The sequence below is a fragment of the Gopherus flavomarginatus genome, chromosome 3 (genome assembly GCF_025201925.1).
Source record: "Gopherus flavomarginatus isolate rGopFla2 chromosome 3, rGopFla2.mat.asm, whole genome shotgun sequence".
Lineage (NCBI taxonomy): Eukaryota > Metazoa > Chordata > Testudines > Testudinidae > Gopherus > Gopherus flavomarginatus.
This window is the reverse complement of record NC_066619.1, coordinates 20,919,737-20,937,497: the sequence shown is the minus strand read 5'-3', so window position 1 is coordinate 20,937,497 and position 17,761 is coordinate 20,919,737. Positions and strand designations below refer to the sequence as shown.

Genomic DNA, 17,761 nt, shown 5'->3' with positions numbered 1-17,761 from the left:
ATCTGCTGTAAATCAATCTTTTTGTATAACAATGAGTTGTTCATGGTGCAAAATCAGGGATTGGTTGTGAGAAAGAGAAAGGGGGTGGGATGGAGGAGCAGTGTGAAAACAATCAGATGCTTTCCGGAACAGACATATTTACACCAAAGAATAAAATCTGTTTTCAGGACAATTATCAGAGGGGTAGCCGTGTTTGCTGCTTTTACAGATCCAGACTAAGAATCCTGTGACACCTTATAGACTAACAGACGTTTTGGAGCATGAGCTTTCGTGCGTGAATACCCACTTCGTCAGATGCATGTCAGATTCACCCACGAAAGCTCATGCTCCAAAAGTCTGTTAGTCTATAAGGTGCCACAGGATTCTTTGCTGCTCTTTCAGGACAATGATACACACCTTAAATACAGAAAGATTAAATACAAGGTTTAGACTTACTTCTAGATCTAATGGCAATTTAAAAAAAAATCAAGCTCTTAGGTTAGTCTATGTGATGGGACTCTTCTATTTGGAAGTATGGTGTTTAAAGGACTAGATAAAAATACTTTAGGAAACCAACACTGAAAAGGGGTACTCTATTGTAAGTGATCTGATCTCTCTCCCTTCCATCTCTAATTTCCTTTGTTTTAAATCAATGAATCTACATATTACTTAATCTACAGAAAAACTCACCCACTTTCAGATGCACTCACTATATACTGTTTTTCACTGGAAGCAGAGGCTTTGGACAAACATGTAATTGAAGCTGTGTGACCAAACAGCAGCGCTCTGGGATTAATCTAGAATTACAGAAGTAAAGTATAAAGTAAACTCACTGTACCTACTATTAGCAGAGCAGTTAATCACATAACCAGAAAGACAAGAAAAGTTTTCCAGAGGTTTTTATTTATATAGATGCATTATTAGTGCAGCTGTGGTAATATAATATTTTAAAAGTATGAGTATTTTATGACAAGCTAGCTCTATGACAAGCTGTGCAAGAGAACCAACTGCCAACGGGTGCTGGAATGAAAGTATTTGAAAAACCCATAACTTTATTCAAACTGACTCTACCAAGGGTTTTTTAATTGGATGCTAAATTTGGATAAGTCATGCTGTATTGCTACAAAAATAATTAACTCATAGTTTTCATTAAACCATGTCCTTCCCCAAAATTAAGGATTTTACATTTAAAGTTTAAAATAAAACAAAAAAATATTCAAATTTATGAAAGACCATATCTACTTCATGTCCTATAGCTAGTATTTCCTGTTAAAAATATACACTCCTCCCAAAGATTTGTGGTTGTATTAAACACTTGCATGTTTTGCATGGGCATGGGTTCAAAAAACAAGTGCCTTTAACTGCTTGAGAACCGCAGTTATCCAATATAACATCACTGCCTGATTTGTGTTACTGCTTTTATAAAAGGATTGCTTTTTAACTAAGAACTATTTGTTTCCAACAAATCACTATAGGCCATAACAGCCCACTTGGGATGAGCACTTGCAGCTGAGAGTGTCAACAGCTGAAACCTGTAAGTAAACAGTCTCAATCTCAACTACTAATCCCCCTTTTGATCCTGTTTATACAGAAATAAAGGTTAAAGAATACAGATGTGCTTTTTAAAAAGTTAGTATTTAAAAAACATTAAATGTAAATTTCCAAGATTCCATGTCTATTTTCATAAACCAGTTAGCTGAAGCTGAAAGAAATGCCACAGCTTTTCCAGCTTCTGGGTCAAGAAAGGTCATCAGACATGGGAAGGGAAATATTGGCTTTAAAAAATTAATTACCCTAGTCAACAGTAGCTTCCACGGAACAAGGATTGGAAAGGTATGTGTGAGAACTCTCATTTCAGCTACCGGCTGTCAGGTGAGATGAGCAATTACTGGCTTCAAACCCCAACTGAAAAGTTTACCTACATTCGTCATTCACGTCAAATTGATCTAGGCCCGGAAACCAGTGACACAAGACACCAATCTTCAGCTGGATTTATTGATTTTCCATGTTGCAATGATTTTTTATTTTAAAAAAATCAAATCTCTTCTGGAAAAAAATACACTAAGCCTACGAATATCAACAATTAATACAAGGTACAGGGTTTAGAGTTTTTGGCCAACAGAAATCTTGCATGGATAGCCAGGACCGGCACTAGTGTTTTTAGCGCCCTAGGCGCACGGCCATTTCGCTGCCCCGCGCGCTGGTCCCGCAGCTCCAGTGGACCTGCCGCAGGCATTCCTGCAGAGGGTCCGCTGGTCCGCAGCTCCGGTGGAGCTGCCGCAGGCGTGCCTGCGGGAGGTCCACCGGAGCCACGGGAGCAGCAGAACCTCCGGAGGAATGCCTGCGGCAGGTCCACCGGAGCCGCGGGACTAGGGGACCCTCCGCAGGAATGCCTGCGGCAGGTCCACCGGAGCCGCGGGACTAGGGGACCCTCCGCAGGCACGTCTGCGGCAGGTCCACAGGAGCCGCGGGACTAGGGGACCCTCCGCAGGCACGTCTGCGGCAGGTCCACAGGAGCCGCGGGACTAGGGGACCCTCCGCAGGCACGTCTGCGGCAGGTCCACAGGAGCCGCCTGCCGCCCCCCCAATAATCCTGGCACCCTTGGCGATTGCCTAGGCCGCCTAAATGGAAGCGCCGGCCCTGTGGATAGCTAATCTGATTTGCAGGTGCAAACTACAACTGCATAACTGAGGAGTTATTCAACTTGTTTAGTCAAAATAAATACTCTTTCTGAGGAGAATTTTAAAAAAGACTTAACAGTTAAGGCATCTTTACTATAAGAACTGCAGTACATTAAATTAGCTGTACTGGCTAAAATTATCTATTGTAGACCAAGCTCTTTACATAACACTGAGTTGTTCATTGTGCAAAATCAGGGATTAGTTGTGAGAAAGAGGGGAGGGATAAAGGAGCAGTGTGAAAACAATTGCATATTTTCTGGAGCAGACATAATTATACCAAAGAATAAAATACACTTTCAGGACAATGATATGCACCTTTAAATACAGAAATATTAAATTCAAGATTTAGACTTACTTCTAGATTTAATGAAAGGTCCCAGAGAGATATCTGTCCATCATGACATCCTGTGACAATCATTGAAACATCATCCATTAACAGTATGGCTGATATGCAGTGTGTGGGAGCTTTGCGACCCCAAAGCACGATTGGTAGAACAAGGCTGTTTCCTGCCATTTTGCTTTTACTCCTGTAAATTTTATCAAGATCATAAATATCAGAGATGTAAGGTTTCAAGACTGTTGTCATTTTTGCAGCCTTACGGATTTAAAACCCCAAAACCAAAACTCTGTAAACTGTGCAAAAAGATTACGGTGTTGGTCAGAGCTGATTCACTTACCACATCCTCATCCCCCAACAAACTTAACAACAACATTATCATCCATTATACCTACTGTAAAATACAAAACATGCTCAAGAGTTTTTTTCCTAGTTGTTGAAAATTTTAAAATGTGTCTTCAAATACTAACCAGGGTCAGAATAATAGATACTTTAAGAAATCATCTGTAAAACCAGTGGTTTGTGATATTATTAGAACCTCAAGATGCATGCAAGAGTTTGTATTATAATATATTGTTACTTACACTTTTTTAACAGGTGGCTTTTCAACACTCAACTCAGTCATTTTTCCCCTAAGTGTTATTCTTCTCTTACTCAAAGTGTTTAAGAAGTAAATGTCTGAAGTGGTGTATACTCATATCTATTTGCTAGATGCTCAGTGAACAGAGACCTGACATGGTTTGTTTTCCTCTCCATTAATCTGACATTGAAAAAATACTGACTTGAAAAATACTTGGATATTTTAAAAATCTCAACTGAGAGAGTTGACACTGTGATATTCTCTAGATTATTCTCTGCATAAATCCCAAAAGTATTTTTATTTGAATTACTTAAATTGAATTATTCTGAGCTGATATTGTGGGAGGTTTTTTTTCTAAATTACATTTATCATATTGAAATGCATAAAGTGTGCTGTATTAGCCAGAATTACAATTCACAGAACAATCAAAGGTTATTACAATCTCCTCATTCATATTTAGACTAGTCTACAGTATGTTACGCTGAATCACTGTGACCCCAAGCAATAAAAAAAAAAAAAGAGGCCCCAAAACATCATGAGATTGGCTAAAACTAAAGATGATGGCTATGACGACATCAGCAGATTTTTGAAAATAATATATTTTAGGTTCTTTTTATTTGTCTTCTGCATTTTGAGCCTTTATGGTGCGCTCGTGGCACATTTTTAAGTTTGTCTATGCAACCACAAGGACATCTTTTCCCCTGATGAAAGCCAAATTTTCATGTCAACAGAAGACTCCAAGAGCTGGTGATTTAAGAAGAACACCAACTACTGAGCGACTTTGATAAAAATTGCAGGAGTTGGCAACACTGACTTTTTCTGCTTCCTCCCTGTCTCAGTATTGCCAACTCCAACCGTTCAAGAGACATGAGTCACATCCCAAAAAGCCATGAATTTCACTTCGAAATTATGAGATTTTTTTAAACAATTTTGTTTCTATTTGCTTTTTGAGCCTCTAGAGTTCATGTTTTCAAGCTTTTCTCTGCAACTATGACGGTTAAAAGGTTTGGGGGTTTTTTTTTGGGGGGGCGGCGCTAAATGGAAGCTAAGATTTTCAAATCAGTTAAGGTCAGAGACCTTCCCCGCACCCCCAACATCTCATGATTCACAATAAAAAAAAAACTCAACAAAGTTGGCAACATGGCTGCCTTACAGCAACTGGGACAATGGTGCTAAGTGAAAGGCAGGTGACAGAGATTTAAAAAAAAAAAAAAAAAAAAATCAGACAACCAGAAAGCCAGATTCAACAGGGTCTGGAAAGCAGAGGGGGAAACTGAGCCAAAACTGAGATGTTTGAATAGGTCTAAAAGTAGCTAGTTCACTTGGACCAATGGGTGTATTATCCAGTTTGGAATGGGTGGAGTAGGGGGGAGACAGTGGACTGCAAAAACAAGCTTAATAAATTGTCTTTATCTACCTTTTTTTTTTTTTTAAACCACCAGTTCTTGTATTTAAACTTGGAATAGAATGGGATTTAACATTAAGAGAAGTTCATTTCTGGTTTGAAGACAAAGCCTACGGAGGTTTCCGTCCTTCTAGCACATGCCAGATGGTTCCCTCTACCACACAGCTAACCTTTTAAGCGCTTTAAAGTTTCTTTTCAAAGCCAAAATACTGTTTCGAATTTAGCCACAAACAGATTAGGTATATTTTGTAACTGGTTAGTCAAAGGTGGCCTAGCAAACTGCAGAAGAGCCTGGTTCCTCAGCTCTGTTGGCAGCTCCCTGCCAGGAGCCCAGCTGTGCCCCGGGCTCCTGGTAGTCTGCACCCCACTCCCCACCAGAAGCCAGAGAGCCTTATCAATTTTGTGGCTGGGAGCCATGAAATTGACGAGATAGCCTGGCTCCCGATGGGGAGCAGGAAAGCCACTGGAGGCTTCTGACCTCGCCCTTCCCCATCAGTAGCAGGGGAGGGTTGAGCCTCCTCGCCTCAGCTCCCAGCTGGGAATGGGGTCCAGCCGTCCAGGATTCTTGCCCCATGTCCCAGCCAGAAGCAGGGTTCATTCTCCTCCCACCTCCCAGCCAGGAGCAGGTCCAGCCACCCAGCTCTCCAGGGGGCAGTGGTGCTCTAGCTGCCCAGATTTCTTGTCAATTTCACTGCTTTCTGCCATGAAATTGACAAGACAGCCAATAGGGGACCTAAGTAAGGCAGTGTCTACACAGATAGATGCAACTGAGAGCAGCATTTTATCAACAGAATCTTTGTTAATGGTACTGAAGCATAAGCCGGAAAGAAAAAAGTATGACAATTATTTATTAGCAGTATTACTAGAGGGTCTAGACTAAGATCTCTGATTTAAATTGCAATGTCGGCAGTTTAAAAAAATAGTTTTTTTTAAACTTTGTAACCAAATAAACGTTATATGTTAAACTGCATTACAGGTTTCCAAAGTCATTTTTCAGAGATGTACTGCACTTTATAAAGACTATCATTTGTGGTACGCTGGTACTATTTCTGACATAGTTCGGTAAATTAGAGTAGTTCTGGTCCATGGTGATTTCCTATGAGAGCCTCATGGCTGCTGACCAATTGGAATTATTACCTAATGCCAATTTATTATAGTGTGTCAAAAGTTTAATATTTTATTAATATACTGAATACATGCTAACCCACCTCATTGGGACAAAAAAATTGATTTCCTGATACTGCAAATCAGATTTTTGCTGTTGTTAATGCTGCCCCTTCACATCTCCCCCTCTTCTCCCCTCCTCACCCCACATCATAGTTTTAGAGGGTAGAAAATGCTCTGATATTCGAATTCTAACCATTAAAAACATAACTAGAGCGAATGACAGAAGATATATTTGTAAGCACAAAGGTAATTTTTTCCTTAGCACTCTAAAAAGTTTATCCATCATTTATGTGATGTTTTTATATTTACTTTGACAGTGTTTATAATATATGAATCAGACATAGTGAAAGTCTGCTTATGCAGAGCTTGTCAATTTGATTCCAATAACTTCTGTTTACATCAATCCTCTGCTATCTAAATTACATATCTCCCCTTTGGCATGGAACATGTTTACGTCAGTCAAGCATGAGGAAATCTGTACAGAGTAAAAGTAAACTATATACACAAGATTTTCCATCACTTTCCAACTAACTTGCTTAGTTTAAATTACTGTTGTAATGACTTTTATGATGTATTTTGCATTTAAGAAATAAAAACGTTGAAACTTAAATTACACCTGCATCATTTCATAAGGTGCCAGTCCAGTTTATAAAAGCATCCACAGAAAGATCCATTTTATCTCCTTTTATTTACTAACAATTCATAAAAGTGTAACAAACAGGGCACAGTCTCTCATACATCTCTCATTTTGGAATCAAATGTACTTGTGTGAGGACTTGGCTACACTTGCGAGTTAGAGCACATTAAAGCAGCCCCACACGCCCTAACTCACGACCGATCCACACTGGCAAGGCACCGTCTCCGTGGCTAGAGCACTCCTAGTAATCCACCTTGGCGAGAAGCAAAACGCTTGTTTCACCCAAGGCGCATCGCCTGGGCGTTGGTGTGAATGAGGTGTTGCATTACTACGCTCTGATCGGCCTCTGGAAACATCCCGTAATCCCCTTAAGTAAAGTGGTCACTCTTGTCATTTTTTTGGAATCGCTGCAGGAATGCAAATATCAAAGCAAACCATTACTGTGGAATGCTGTGTGAGAGAAAGAGGCGGGGGGGGGGGAATCTGCTGCTGTCTGAACTTACAAGACAGCATGCTGACATGTTCTCAGACCCCCAAAAACCCACTCTCTCTCTTCCCCCGCATACACATAACACACTCCCTGTCACACCCCACCCCCATTTGAAAAGCATGTTGCAGCCACTTGCATGCTGGGATAGCTACCACAATGCACTGCTCTCTGTGGCCACAGAAAGTGCCGCAAATGTGGCCACGCCTGTGCGCTTGCAGCTGTCATTGTGGACAGACTGCAGCACTTCTCTACTGTGCTCTATGAATGCTGGCTTAACTCAAAGTGCTCTACATTTACAAGTGTAGCCATGCCCTAAGTCGCAACGCTATGTCACAATTCAAACCTGAAACGGCTAAATATCTGAGTATTGAGTGAGAGTGGAGTGGAGAAAAGGACTGTGCTAGAAGGTGGAAATGCCATTCCTCCTGCATACTGTTCTGTAGATGTGCATGACACTTTATGGTGAATTAAAAACAATGTATCTCCTAGGACCTTAAAAATTTTATATATATATAAAAACACAGCAAGGGATGACAACCAACCATGGTGATATGAAAGGAAAAAGTGAAAGATGTGTCTTGAGTTCCTTGTTAAAACAAAAATACATTTTATGTTAAAGTTTTGAATCAGTAACCAGAGTAGAGACCAGCACAGAAGCAAGTGCTAGAAGACATGCAGTACTTTTTTATAGCAATCAACAGCCCTTAAACCTGATGCTCTCTAGCTCCATATCTGTAGTAAGCAGTAAATTAGTGACTGACACAGGCTTGGTATTTTATCCCATGCAACATTTGTTTGGAGTTTCAAGTCAGATCTTACCTTCCCAAATTTCTCGCTCATTTAAGGTAAATAACTTCAAACTGCTAGAAAGGAAACCTGCTAAATGTAACAAATAACCCCCTAAAACAGAAATATTTAAAAATTAAATTATCTACTACAGGGGTTGGGATGAGATAGACTGCTACATCTCCTGGAAGACACTACACTGAATATGTTTAAGAGAGATCCAAGCCATACCAGGAATCAAAATATTTTTGAAATCAAAAGTATCCCCATGGCCAGTTCTAAAGAAGCTGGGACACTTACAGTAGTAACTGTATTGATAACCTTCTGTATCCTCAATTTTTATTGAAGTAGTATCTAAGAACCACATACAGTGATCAGGGTTCCATTGTACTGGGTACTGTACAAATACAGTCCCAGCCACAAAGAACTCACTAGCTAATGACTTAATTATAAGGCTGTGTCTACACTACCACTTTCAGCGCTAAAACTTTAGTCATTCAGGGGTGTGAAAAAACACACCCCTGAACAACAAAATTTTAAGTGCTGAAAAGCGCCAGCACAGACAGTGCTTTATCGCCCCTCGTTCGGGGTGGTTATTTTTTAAATCACCGGGAGAGTTCTCCCGTGGCGATAAAGCACGACTCCACTGCCCATGTCACAGCGCTGCCGCGGCCACGTTGTAACTTGGACAGTGTAGACTTACCCTAACTATTCTTTCAGTGTCCTCCACCACAAGTATTTTTTAGCATGTTACCAGAGCGCCGACTCCAACTAAACTACAAAGTAACTGACTTAGGTCTGGTCTACGCTTAAAATGCTGAAGCTGTGCCACTGCAGTAGTTCAGTGAATACACTACCTACGCCTATGGGAGGGATTCTCCCATCAGTGTCTGCAATCTCCGAGAGGCAGTAGCTATGTTGCCAGGAGAAGCCCTCCCATCTACATAGTGCTCTATACATCGGGAATTAAGATGATATTACTGCGTCACTCAGGAGTGTGGACCTTCCAAAACCCCAAGCAATGTAGATATACCATCATAAGTTGCTAGTGTAGACCAAGCCAGAAAAGTAGTCGGAGTTAAGCTGATGCAGTTAAATTCAGACAGAACCTAAGTAAGGATATCTTGCACTATTCCTACTTATGCACTACAGAAAAGAGCTTTGTGAACACACATGACAAAGTCAGTCTGTAAAATGGAACTAAAAAGGCATTCTGCAAATTAAGGTGAAAAAACAAAAACAAACAAAAAAAACTACATACCTCCAATTTCTAAAATGACAAAATTAAAAAAAAAATTGCTCAAATAGAGAAGTTAGCCCATAGAGAATTTTATCCTCAATCCCATCTGCAAGCATATTACTTGAGGTTTATTGTCTTTCTCTTTTTAATTATTCCCATGGAACCAAATTCAGAACTGGCTGGGCACCGTGGCTTGTGTCTGTAATCCCAGTTACTTGGGAAGCTTGGGTCACCAGGTTGCCTAAGGAGGGGTGAAACCCGCCCAGGTCAGAAACAGAGCAGGTCAAAACTCCCGTGATAATCGTATGAGGAAAGAAAGATTAATAAGACTGAGACTTTTCAGCTTGGAAAAGAGATGACTAAAGGGGGACATGATAGTGGTCTATAAAATCACAACTGGTGTGGCCAAAATAAATAAGGAAGTGTTATTTACTCCTTCTCAGAACACAAGAACTAGGGACCACCATATGAAATTAATTGACAGCAGGTTTAAAACAAACAAAAGGAGGTATTTTTTCACACAACAATACACAGGCAACCTGTGGAACTCCTTGCCAGAGGATGTTGTGAACGCCAAGACTACAACAGAGTTCAAAAAAGAACTAGATAAATTCATGGAGGATAGATCTATCAATAGCTATTAGCCAGGATGGGCAAGGATGGTGTCCCTAGCCTTTGTTAGCCAGAAGCTGGGAATGGGCAGCAGGTGATCGATCACTTGATGATTATCTGTTCTGTTCATTCCCTCTGAGGAACCTGGCATTGGCCACTGTCGGAAGACAGGATACTGGGCTAGATGGACCTTTGGTCTGACCCAGTATGGCTGTTCTTATGTTCGAATTTGGCCTTTTGTCTCAGCCCCCAAAATCCTGGCTTTTATACCATCCCTGTGTTTGGAATTACCTTTTGTATGCCAAGTAGCCTTCCCTCTTCAAAACATTTGTTTACTTCAGCTTTCCTATATTACATTAAGCTCATCTTGGCCTTCAACTTCTCTTTGCTCAACAGTGCTATCCCACATAAACTGAAGTTACCAAGCAAATGCTTCAGAGAGGAAACTTTGGGAGTGTTTTGCAAAGTGTTCATCTGCAAATTTGACACCATCAGCTCAGGATTAAACAGAGACTGTGAATGGCTTGCCAATTACAGAACCAGTTTCTCCTCCATTGGTTTTCACACCTCAAGTGCTAGAACAGGGCCTCATCCTCCCTGATTGAACTACCTCATTATCTCTAGCTTGCCTGCATATATATATACCTGCCCCTGGAAATTTCCACTACATGCATCTGACGAAGTGGGTATTCACCCACGAAAGCTCATGCTCCAAAACGTCTGTTAGTCTATAAGGTGCCACAGGACTCTTTGCTGCTTTTACAGATCCAGACTAACACGGCTACCCCTCTGATACTTGCAAAGTGTTGTCTACTGTTATTTAACACCATAAATAACGCACGCAGCCAGCGAGGCCCAATACTATAGAGTAGCATATTTTTAATGGATGATGTGCTATGGGTAGAATTTTGAACATACAGAAACCCAGAAAACAGTGAGAATAGCGTGATTCTGGAAAATTACGGAAGGATACATCATAGCTACCAAGTGGCAAACGTCCATAAAGCAGCAGAGATACTAATTTTTTTCCACAAAGCCCAAGCCAAGCAAGTAACATGAGCTGTCACTTATTGTGGAAGATCAATTTGTGGCAGGCTCTGTCTTGTGCTTGATTAGACTACATTTATAAAGAACTATGATTTAACAAATAAGAATAGTGTAGAATCAAGGTAGATAGTGGTAACTACAATATTGATCGAATTACATCAGAATGAGTTTCTGTAGCAACATGCCAGAAAAATTATTGTTGATTGTTATGCAATGCCAGATCAATTGTTCCCTTCCTGACTGCTCCCAATAACTGAATTGTAAAAGAGGCAAGAAAATATAATTTAAAAACCCATTTACAGTTACCTTCTAACCAGAGCAATACATTATGAAATACCACAACTTTTTAACAAATAGTTTAGATAAAACATATTAGCAAAATTTTGTTAATAAAGTAGATTTTCAAAGCAAGATACAAAAATATTTCAACCATAACTGTATCTAAACTAAAGCAAAAGTGGTGCATTTGTGCACCTATGCCAAGGTAATAAAAATTGCATATCATAGTCAAATAAAAGATATTACCTCACCCACCCTGTTTCGCTGATATCATGGGACCAACATGGCTACAATACTAAATAAATCATAATCCTGACCACACAAGAATGCTTTGTAAATTAGCAGAATGGCTTAAAAAAATTGCAGACAGCAAGGTCTTTTCAAGGCTTAGTGTTTATAAGAATAAAAAGTAAAGAGTTTATCAGCAACAGAACAGAAAAAGTTAGGACTGGAGTAAGTCCCATGCTACAATATCTAGACTAGAGCCTCAATTTCCCGAAGTGCTCTTCCTTATCTGCCTCCTAAAAATTCAGTCCTCCAGCCATAGCACTTGTATAAAGGGTCTGGAAAGATGAGCTCAAGTTAAGCCTGAAAGCAAAGTATTAACCTTGCACTCTCATATATACAAACATATGTGCCATTCCTTTCACCTCTATGATTAGGAAAAATATGGTCTCAATAACAAATACTAAAACTATTTATTTCACTACAATAACCCAGCATCCGTATTTATTAATGACAATAAGTAATGCCTCACTGGGAATATAATCTAACAGTTTATAGTTTTGGAGAAAAAGGACAATATAGCAATCCATCACCAAATACATAGAATAGCGACAATCTAAGAAACTAGTACAAATCTTAATAAGCACTATGGAAAATACTTTGCACACGTCTTTTTATTTCCTACTGCTTATATTCCAGGAAAGTAACAGTAGCACATTCTTAATTTGTAATAACTCAATTTTACATCACCTTCCAGATGAAAATGCCAATATTTTCAAAGCTAATGCAGTTGTTTCTCTATTAAAACACAAAGCTTCATTTCTTCTCCTCTGCAATTTTTCCACATAAGTCAAAGTTAAGTGTTTTAATCAACCAATTTATAAAACTTTTAACTGACTTACATTACACATTAACTACGATTTTCACAAGTCTCAAGGTTTCAGAAAAATATTCACAAAACACATATAAAAGTCTTAGAACATTTTCACATCCAAACTCCCCAACTAGTCAAAAACAAAAAGGAAATATCCTGCAAAAATGTAGGAAATTTCTTGAAAAATATAGGCATAAACAGCAAAATCAAATTTGTCTATTTGTATACCTTTACTGGAAAAAGTATTTAAATTTCAGAACTTTGTACCTAAACACAACACTGCAAATCCTCAGACTGTTTAAGAAGTCCTTCAAAAAAAAAAAAAAAAGAAACAGATCATTCTCCATAACTACCTGTTTTCCTCTAGCTTTTTATTATGGTACCTCAATGCCTTCATTAAAAACTTCATTTTCAGGAAATACCACCTGCTCATGTTAACAGATGAACAAGTTGGGCTACAATGGATACAGCTTCTATCATTACTGAATACCAAATACATCTCTTGTTCACAAAAAAAAAAACAAAAACCACATTTAATGTTAGTAAGCAATCAATATTTTTACACCAATGAACAGTAAGTTACAATAGCAGACAAACGTATCTACTAACAAATGATCAAAAAGCAGAAGGGAATGAATAATTACATAATGCAATATCACGTTAGTTGTCAGTACTACTTCTCTGGAGGACTCTGGCAATTTTGTGGAGGATGTGCAGTGTGGCATTAAAGTTGGATGCCTAAAAGTAAGCTGTATCTCTTCTAGGCTAAAGGTTTCCTTGCATAACATTTGGGAAAATTAATCCAAATTAACTATAGGTGTGAATTAAAGGTAGATTAGTTAAACTGAATTAAACCCCTTAGTGGACAAACTTATTCAGAATTAAAGTAGCCTAACTTCAATTTACTTTATTCACTGAATTTTTGATTTAGCATAATTCAAAATTAAAGTGGCATTAATCTGGTTTAGTTTAATTCACTGAATTAAGATAGGATGAATTACATTCCAGGAACTTTAAAATTGCCAAAGACCTGTTTCACTACTGAAAAAAACAGAACAGAAAAATCTGATATATTTAACTTACTTTGCAGTTCACCTTCAAATCACCACTCTCAAGTGTAAGAGAGAGTGTGTGTGTGAGAGAGAGAGAGAGAGAGAAACAGAATTATGTGGAGGGCAGTATGAGGGAAGAATTGGTGTTTGAGTTGGAAGAGGCCTGTGTAAGGGAGAAACAAAGGAAGAGGATCTTTACTCTGATGAATCATAAGCAACTTGTCAAGTGTGGAGCCACACTCGTTCCTTCTGCTCCCACCTATCCCATCCCCAACCCTTTTCCCTCTCGCATACTTCCCTTTGCTTCCCTCCACCAATGTCTCCAGGCATTCCTCTCCTCCTGGCCCTCCGTACAATCCTGCTACTTGCCATGCATCTCTCCAAAACCCACTCAGCCCATCACGTCCCCTTTGAGACTGGGTCTATCAGCCTTCTGTTCCCCATCCTAGACAAACCTTCACTCTTCCCCTCATGCTCCCTCTCTTCCTGATGGTCCACCCCCTATGACCTGTTGCCCGCCTGCCTCACCGGGGTGAATGCAGAATACAGCGATCTAGAAAAAATGTCAAGAGAAAGTGATTTTTTTTTAAGTTGTCTTTATCCATAACTCAAGTATCTGATGGATCTTTGCATAGCTCAAACGTTAATCCTGAATAAGAGAAATAACTGTGTATGTTTAATTAAGTAACTATGTCCAAAATATTATGAGAAGTGTGTGTAAAGGTATGTCTACATTGCAATTAAAAACCCAGGCTCAGGAGGCTTGGGCTAAGGGGCTGTTTAACTGCAGTGTAGCCCCTGGAGTTGGGAGGATCCCAGAACTTGAGCTGCAGACCGACCCCAAATGTCTACACCACAATTAAACAGCCCCTTAGCCTGAGCCCTGTGAGCATGAGTCAGCTGCACAGGCCAGCCGTGGGTTTTAATTACTGTGTCAACATACCTTAAGTAGGTAAGTGAAGTTTGGAATTTATGGCAACTGTGGTTGCTATGTATGGTAAGCCTAAAGAAAAGTGTGAAAAACAAACATTTTTAAAAGGGAGTTTTGCAAAAAAGTCAGTAAACAAACACTTAAGGGGAAAAAAGACACATGAAATCCAGTTGTCCTCTTGAGTGTTATTGTGCCAATTTTGGAAACTAAGTTCAGTCATTGAAGCATGGAAAACAGGTCTTTCAGTTCTGGTTAACTACACGTGACAGGTTCAATGTCGTCTTAAGTAGGAGCAGTTATTGATGTTTCCATAACATACACAAATATTTTGCACACACATTTATTAACAGAGTTTCAATTCTGTTTTCTATAGTAAAAGAAAACTGATAAAATCATCAGTGTTAGCAGCTCAGGATCTAAGAGCATCCCTGCCACAAACTAATATGCACACAAAAAAAGTCTTATATTACCAAGTTTATGTTCAAATTTAGTCAGTGAGAAAGCAATTCCTTAAATTATAAGAGTGTCCAAAATGTCAGATAATCATATTAAATAAATCCAATGTTTTTAAAACATTTTTACTATGCATTCTGCAGTTGGAAAAATCACTAGTAAGTAACAAATTTTAAACTTAAACGAGGGTCAAAATTTATGAGATCAAATGCATTAATCTGGCAAATTATTTCAAATCACTTTCTGGTGCACAATTTATGACTGAGTGTTGGAAAGAAAGATAGAAAGTTAACCCAGATCATATCTATTTGAGTACAGTTACTGTAATCCATGCATTTCCTAAACAAGGTGTGCTCCTAGAAATTTTGGATTAAAAAAATCTTATATAAACCTCTTTTATTGAAGCCAGAGCCCTCTCTAAACTAAATTGCATTTTCATTCTTAACAAGATATATCAAGTGGATCAACTGAGTCTAGAGGCCTCTCAACAGAAAACCAAAGAACAAGGTTGAGAATATTAAGAAACTGGATATTTATGACTGAACTCAAGCATCGGACACTTTAATTTACTATTTTACATGTCAGGTGATATAAATTACCACCAAACCAAGCAAGTTAGTATACTATAGAATAATTAAGAACATTATCTGAGCAAGATGCTTCAGCATAAGAAATCTAAGTTTGAGTTAAATGCCTATCCTTAATGAATCCATCACTCTTCCCCATGTCTCAAGCATGTAAGCTACAGAACTTAACATGACACTTAATATGCAGTTTCAATTTTCAAATTTTGCACATGCTTTTAAGTCCTTCAATTGAAAAACAAACTAGGGAAGTGTGGGTGCAGAAGTGGTTGAAAAATGGTATTCAACCATTGTCTCCCCATTGTCAAATGGGGAGAACGCATCTAGTAGGGTACCGCAGGATCGGTCCTGGGTAATACTATTCAATATTTTCATTAAGGACTCAGATAATGGAATGGAGAGCATGCTTACAAAATCTGTGGATGGGATCAAGCTGAGAGGGATTGTAAACACTTTGGAGGACAGATCCAGAATTCAAAATCACCCTGATAAATTTGAGAATTGGTCTGAAATCAACAAGATGAAATTAAATAAAGATAAACATAAAGAACTACACTTACAAGAAAAAATCAAATGCACAAATACAAAATGGGAAAGAACTGACTGTACAGTAGTACAACAGAAAAGGATCTGGGGGTTATAGTGGATCACAAATTGAATATGAGTCAACAATGTGATGCAGTCACGAAAAAGGCTAATACACTCCAGAGAGAGTATTAACATATGCATTATAGGTAAGACATGGGAGGTAATTATCCTGCCCTATTCAGCAAAGGCAAGGCTTCAGCTGGAGTAGTATGACCAGTTTTGGGCACTATACTTTAGGAAATATGTGGCTGAAATGGGGAGGGCTCAGAGGAGGTCAATAGAAATGATAAAAGATTTAGAAGACCAACCTATGAAGAAAGGTTAAAAAATGGACATGCTTAGTCTTAAGAAAAGAAGACTGAAGAGGGACCTAACAACAGTCTTCAAATGTATTAAGGGCTGTTACAAAAAGGACAATGATCAATTGGTCTCCAGGTTTGCTGAAGGTCGGACTGGGAAGAATTGGCTTAATCTACAGCGAGAGAGATTTTGGTTACATATGGGGGAAAAAATTAAGTACAGGAATTCCAATGGAGGTAACGGAATCCCAATGATTGAAGGTTTTTTAAGAACAGGTTTGACAAACACCTGTCAGGGAAGGTCTAAGCTCTAGGCTTACCTGGTCCTGCTTCCGTGCAGGGGATGGACTAGATCACCTGCTAACATCCCTCCCAGCACTAAATTTCTATGATCCTATGATACAGCATTATCATGGCTTGAAAAATCCACTCATCAATTTGCCTGGTATGAGTGACATCACCCTCTGTAGAATCTAAGTTTGCATTTAAAATAAAATTAGTTCCTAATCCTTACTATTGTAAAGATAACTTTCTGAACATGAATCAAGCACAAACGGATATGATTCCTGCGTGTGCAAAAAGCTACTGGGCCTTTGCTACTACTCATGACTTCTCCAAGCTGCAGCAGAACTTTCAGTGTAGACAGTCTGTTCAGACAAAACTTTGGTACTGGAGCTGTTCACCATAAAAGAGAACCTAAAATGGATACTGAGGAGGGTTACATTTCTGAGACACCAAACAGAAGTACACCCAAACAAAAATTAAGCCATGATAGGAATTGCAGCAGCTAGATAGGAGGGGGTTTTCTCACTAGTGCATTGCCTCTGGACAGCAGCACCCACCATCTTTGGTGCCAGTCATTAAATCTCCTTGCTGATTCTCTGCATATTTACTCCTGAGGGCATTTGGGGAAAAAAAATTAAAAACTCTACGCCAAAAAAATTTAAATTCTGTTCACAATATTTTAAAATTCTGCAAATTTAATTTGTCAAATAAATGTGGAGGCTCCAGCATGGCACTGGGGAGCACAGGCCACTGGCTAGCACAGGCCACTGGCTGCACAGAGGTGGGAGATCACTGTGTAGCTCCCCTGCCCCCCAGGACATGGACTCAGTGGTGAGGCTGCACCTAACTCTGAAAGTACAAGGACAGGGCCTACTCCAGAAACACCCCACGGCTCTGCCATGCCAGGTGCACCAGGTGCAGGAGACAGAGTCAGCAAGGCAGGATCCAAATGTGGAAGGGCTTAGTGTTGAGTGATCCAGGTGTGAGTTTAGAGACTTGTGTGTGCAGGCAGTTCAGTGGAGAATCCGGGTGCAGAGGGGATGTGGATGCACAGGGGCTTGTTGGGGGGTTCTGGGTGCAATGGTAACGGGACTCTGCAGGGGGATCCAGGTGAAGGTAGTTGGGGCTCAGCGGGGGCGAAGGGGCTTAGTGGGGGGTCCAGATGCTGGGGGGAGTGGAGCTCAGTGGGGAACCAGGTACAATTGGTTGGGTCTTGGTGGGGTGGGGAT

The 17,761-nt window shown here is 39.6% G+C and overlaps 1 protein-coding gene across 7 annotated transcripts in view; it reads right to left on the bottom strand.

Moving 5' to 3' along the window:
- Positions 1–17,761, bottom strand: part of WDR7 (WD repeat domain 7) — a 367,588-nt gene that overhangs the window by 342,842 nt on the left and 6,985 nt on the right. For all 7 annotated transcript variants that reach the window (XR_007773255.1, XM_050944630.1, XM_050944631.1 and 4 more), the window contains exons 2-3: positions 3,017–3,188; positions 670–776 (exon numbers count right to left, since the gene is read on the bottom strand). Coding sequence is in view for 6 of the 7 variants with exons in the window: in XM_050944630.1 (XP_050800587.1) it covers positions 670–776; positions 3,017–3,175 (266 nt within the window). In the remaining variant the exon portion in view is untranslated. The remainder of the gene's footprint in view (positions 1–669; positions 777–3,016; positions 3,189–17,761) is intronic.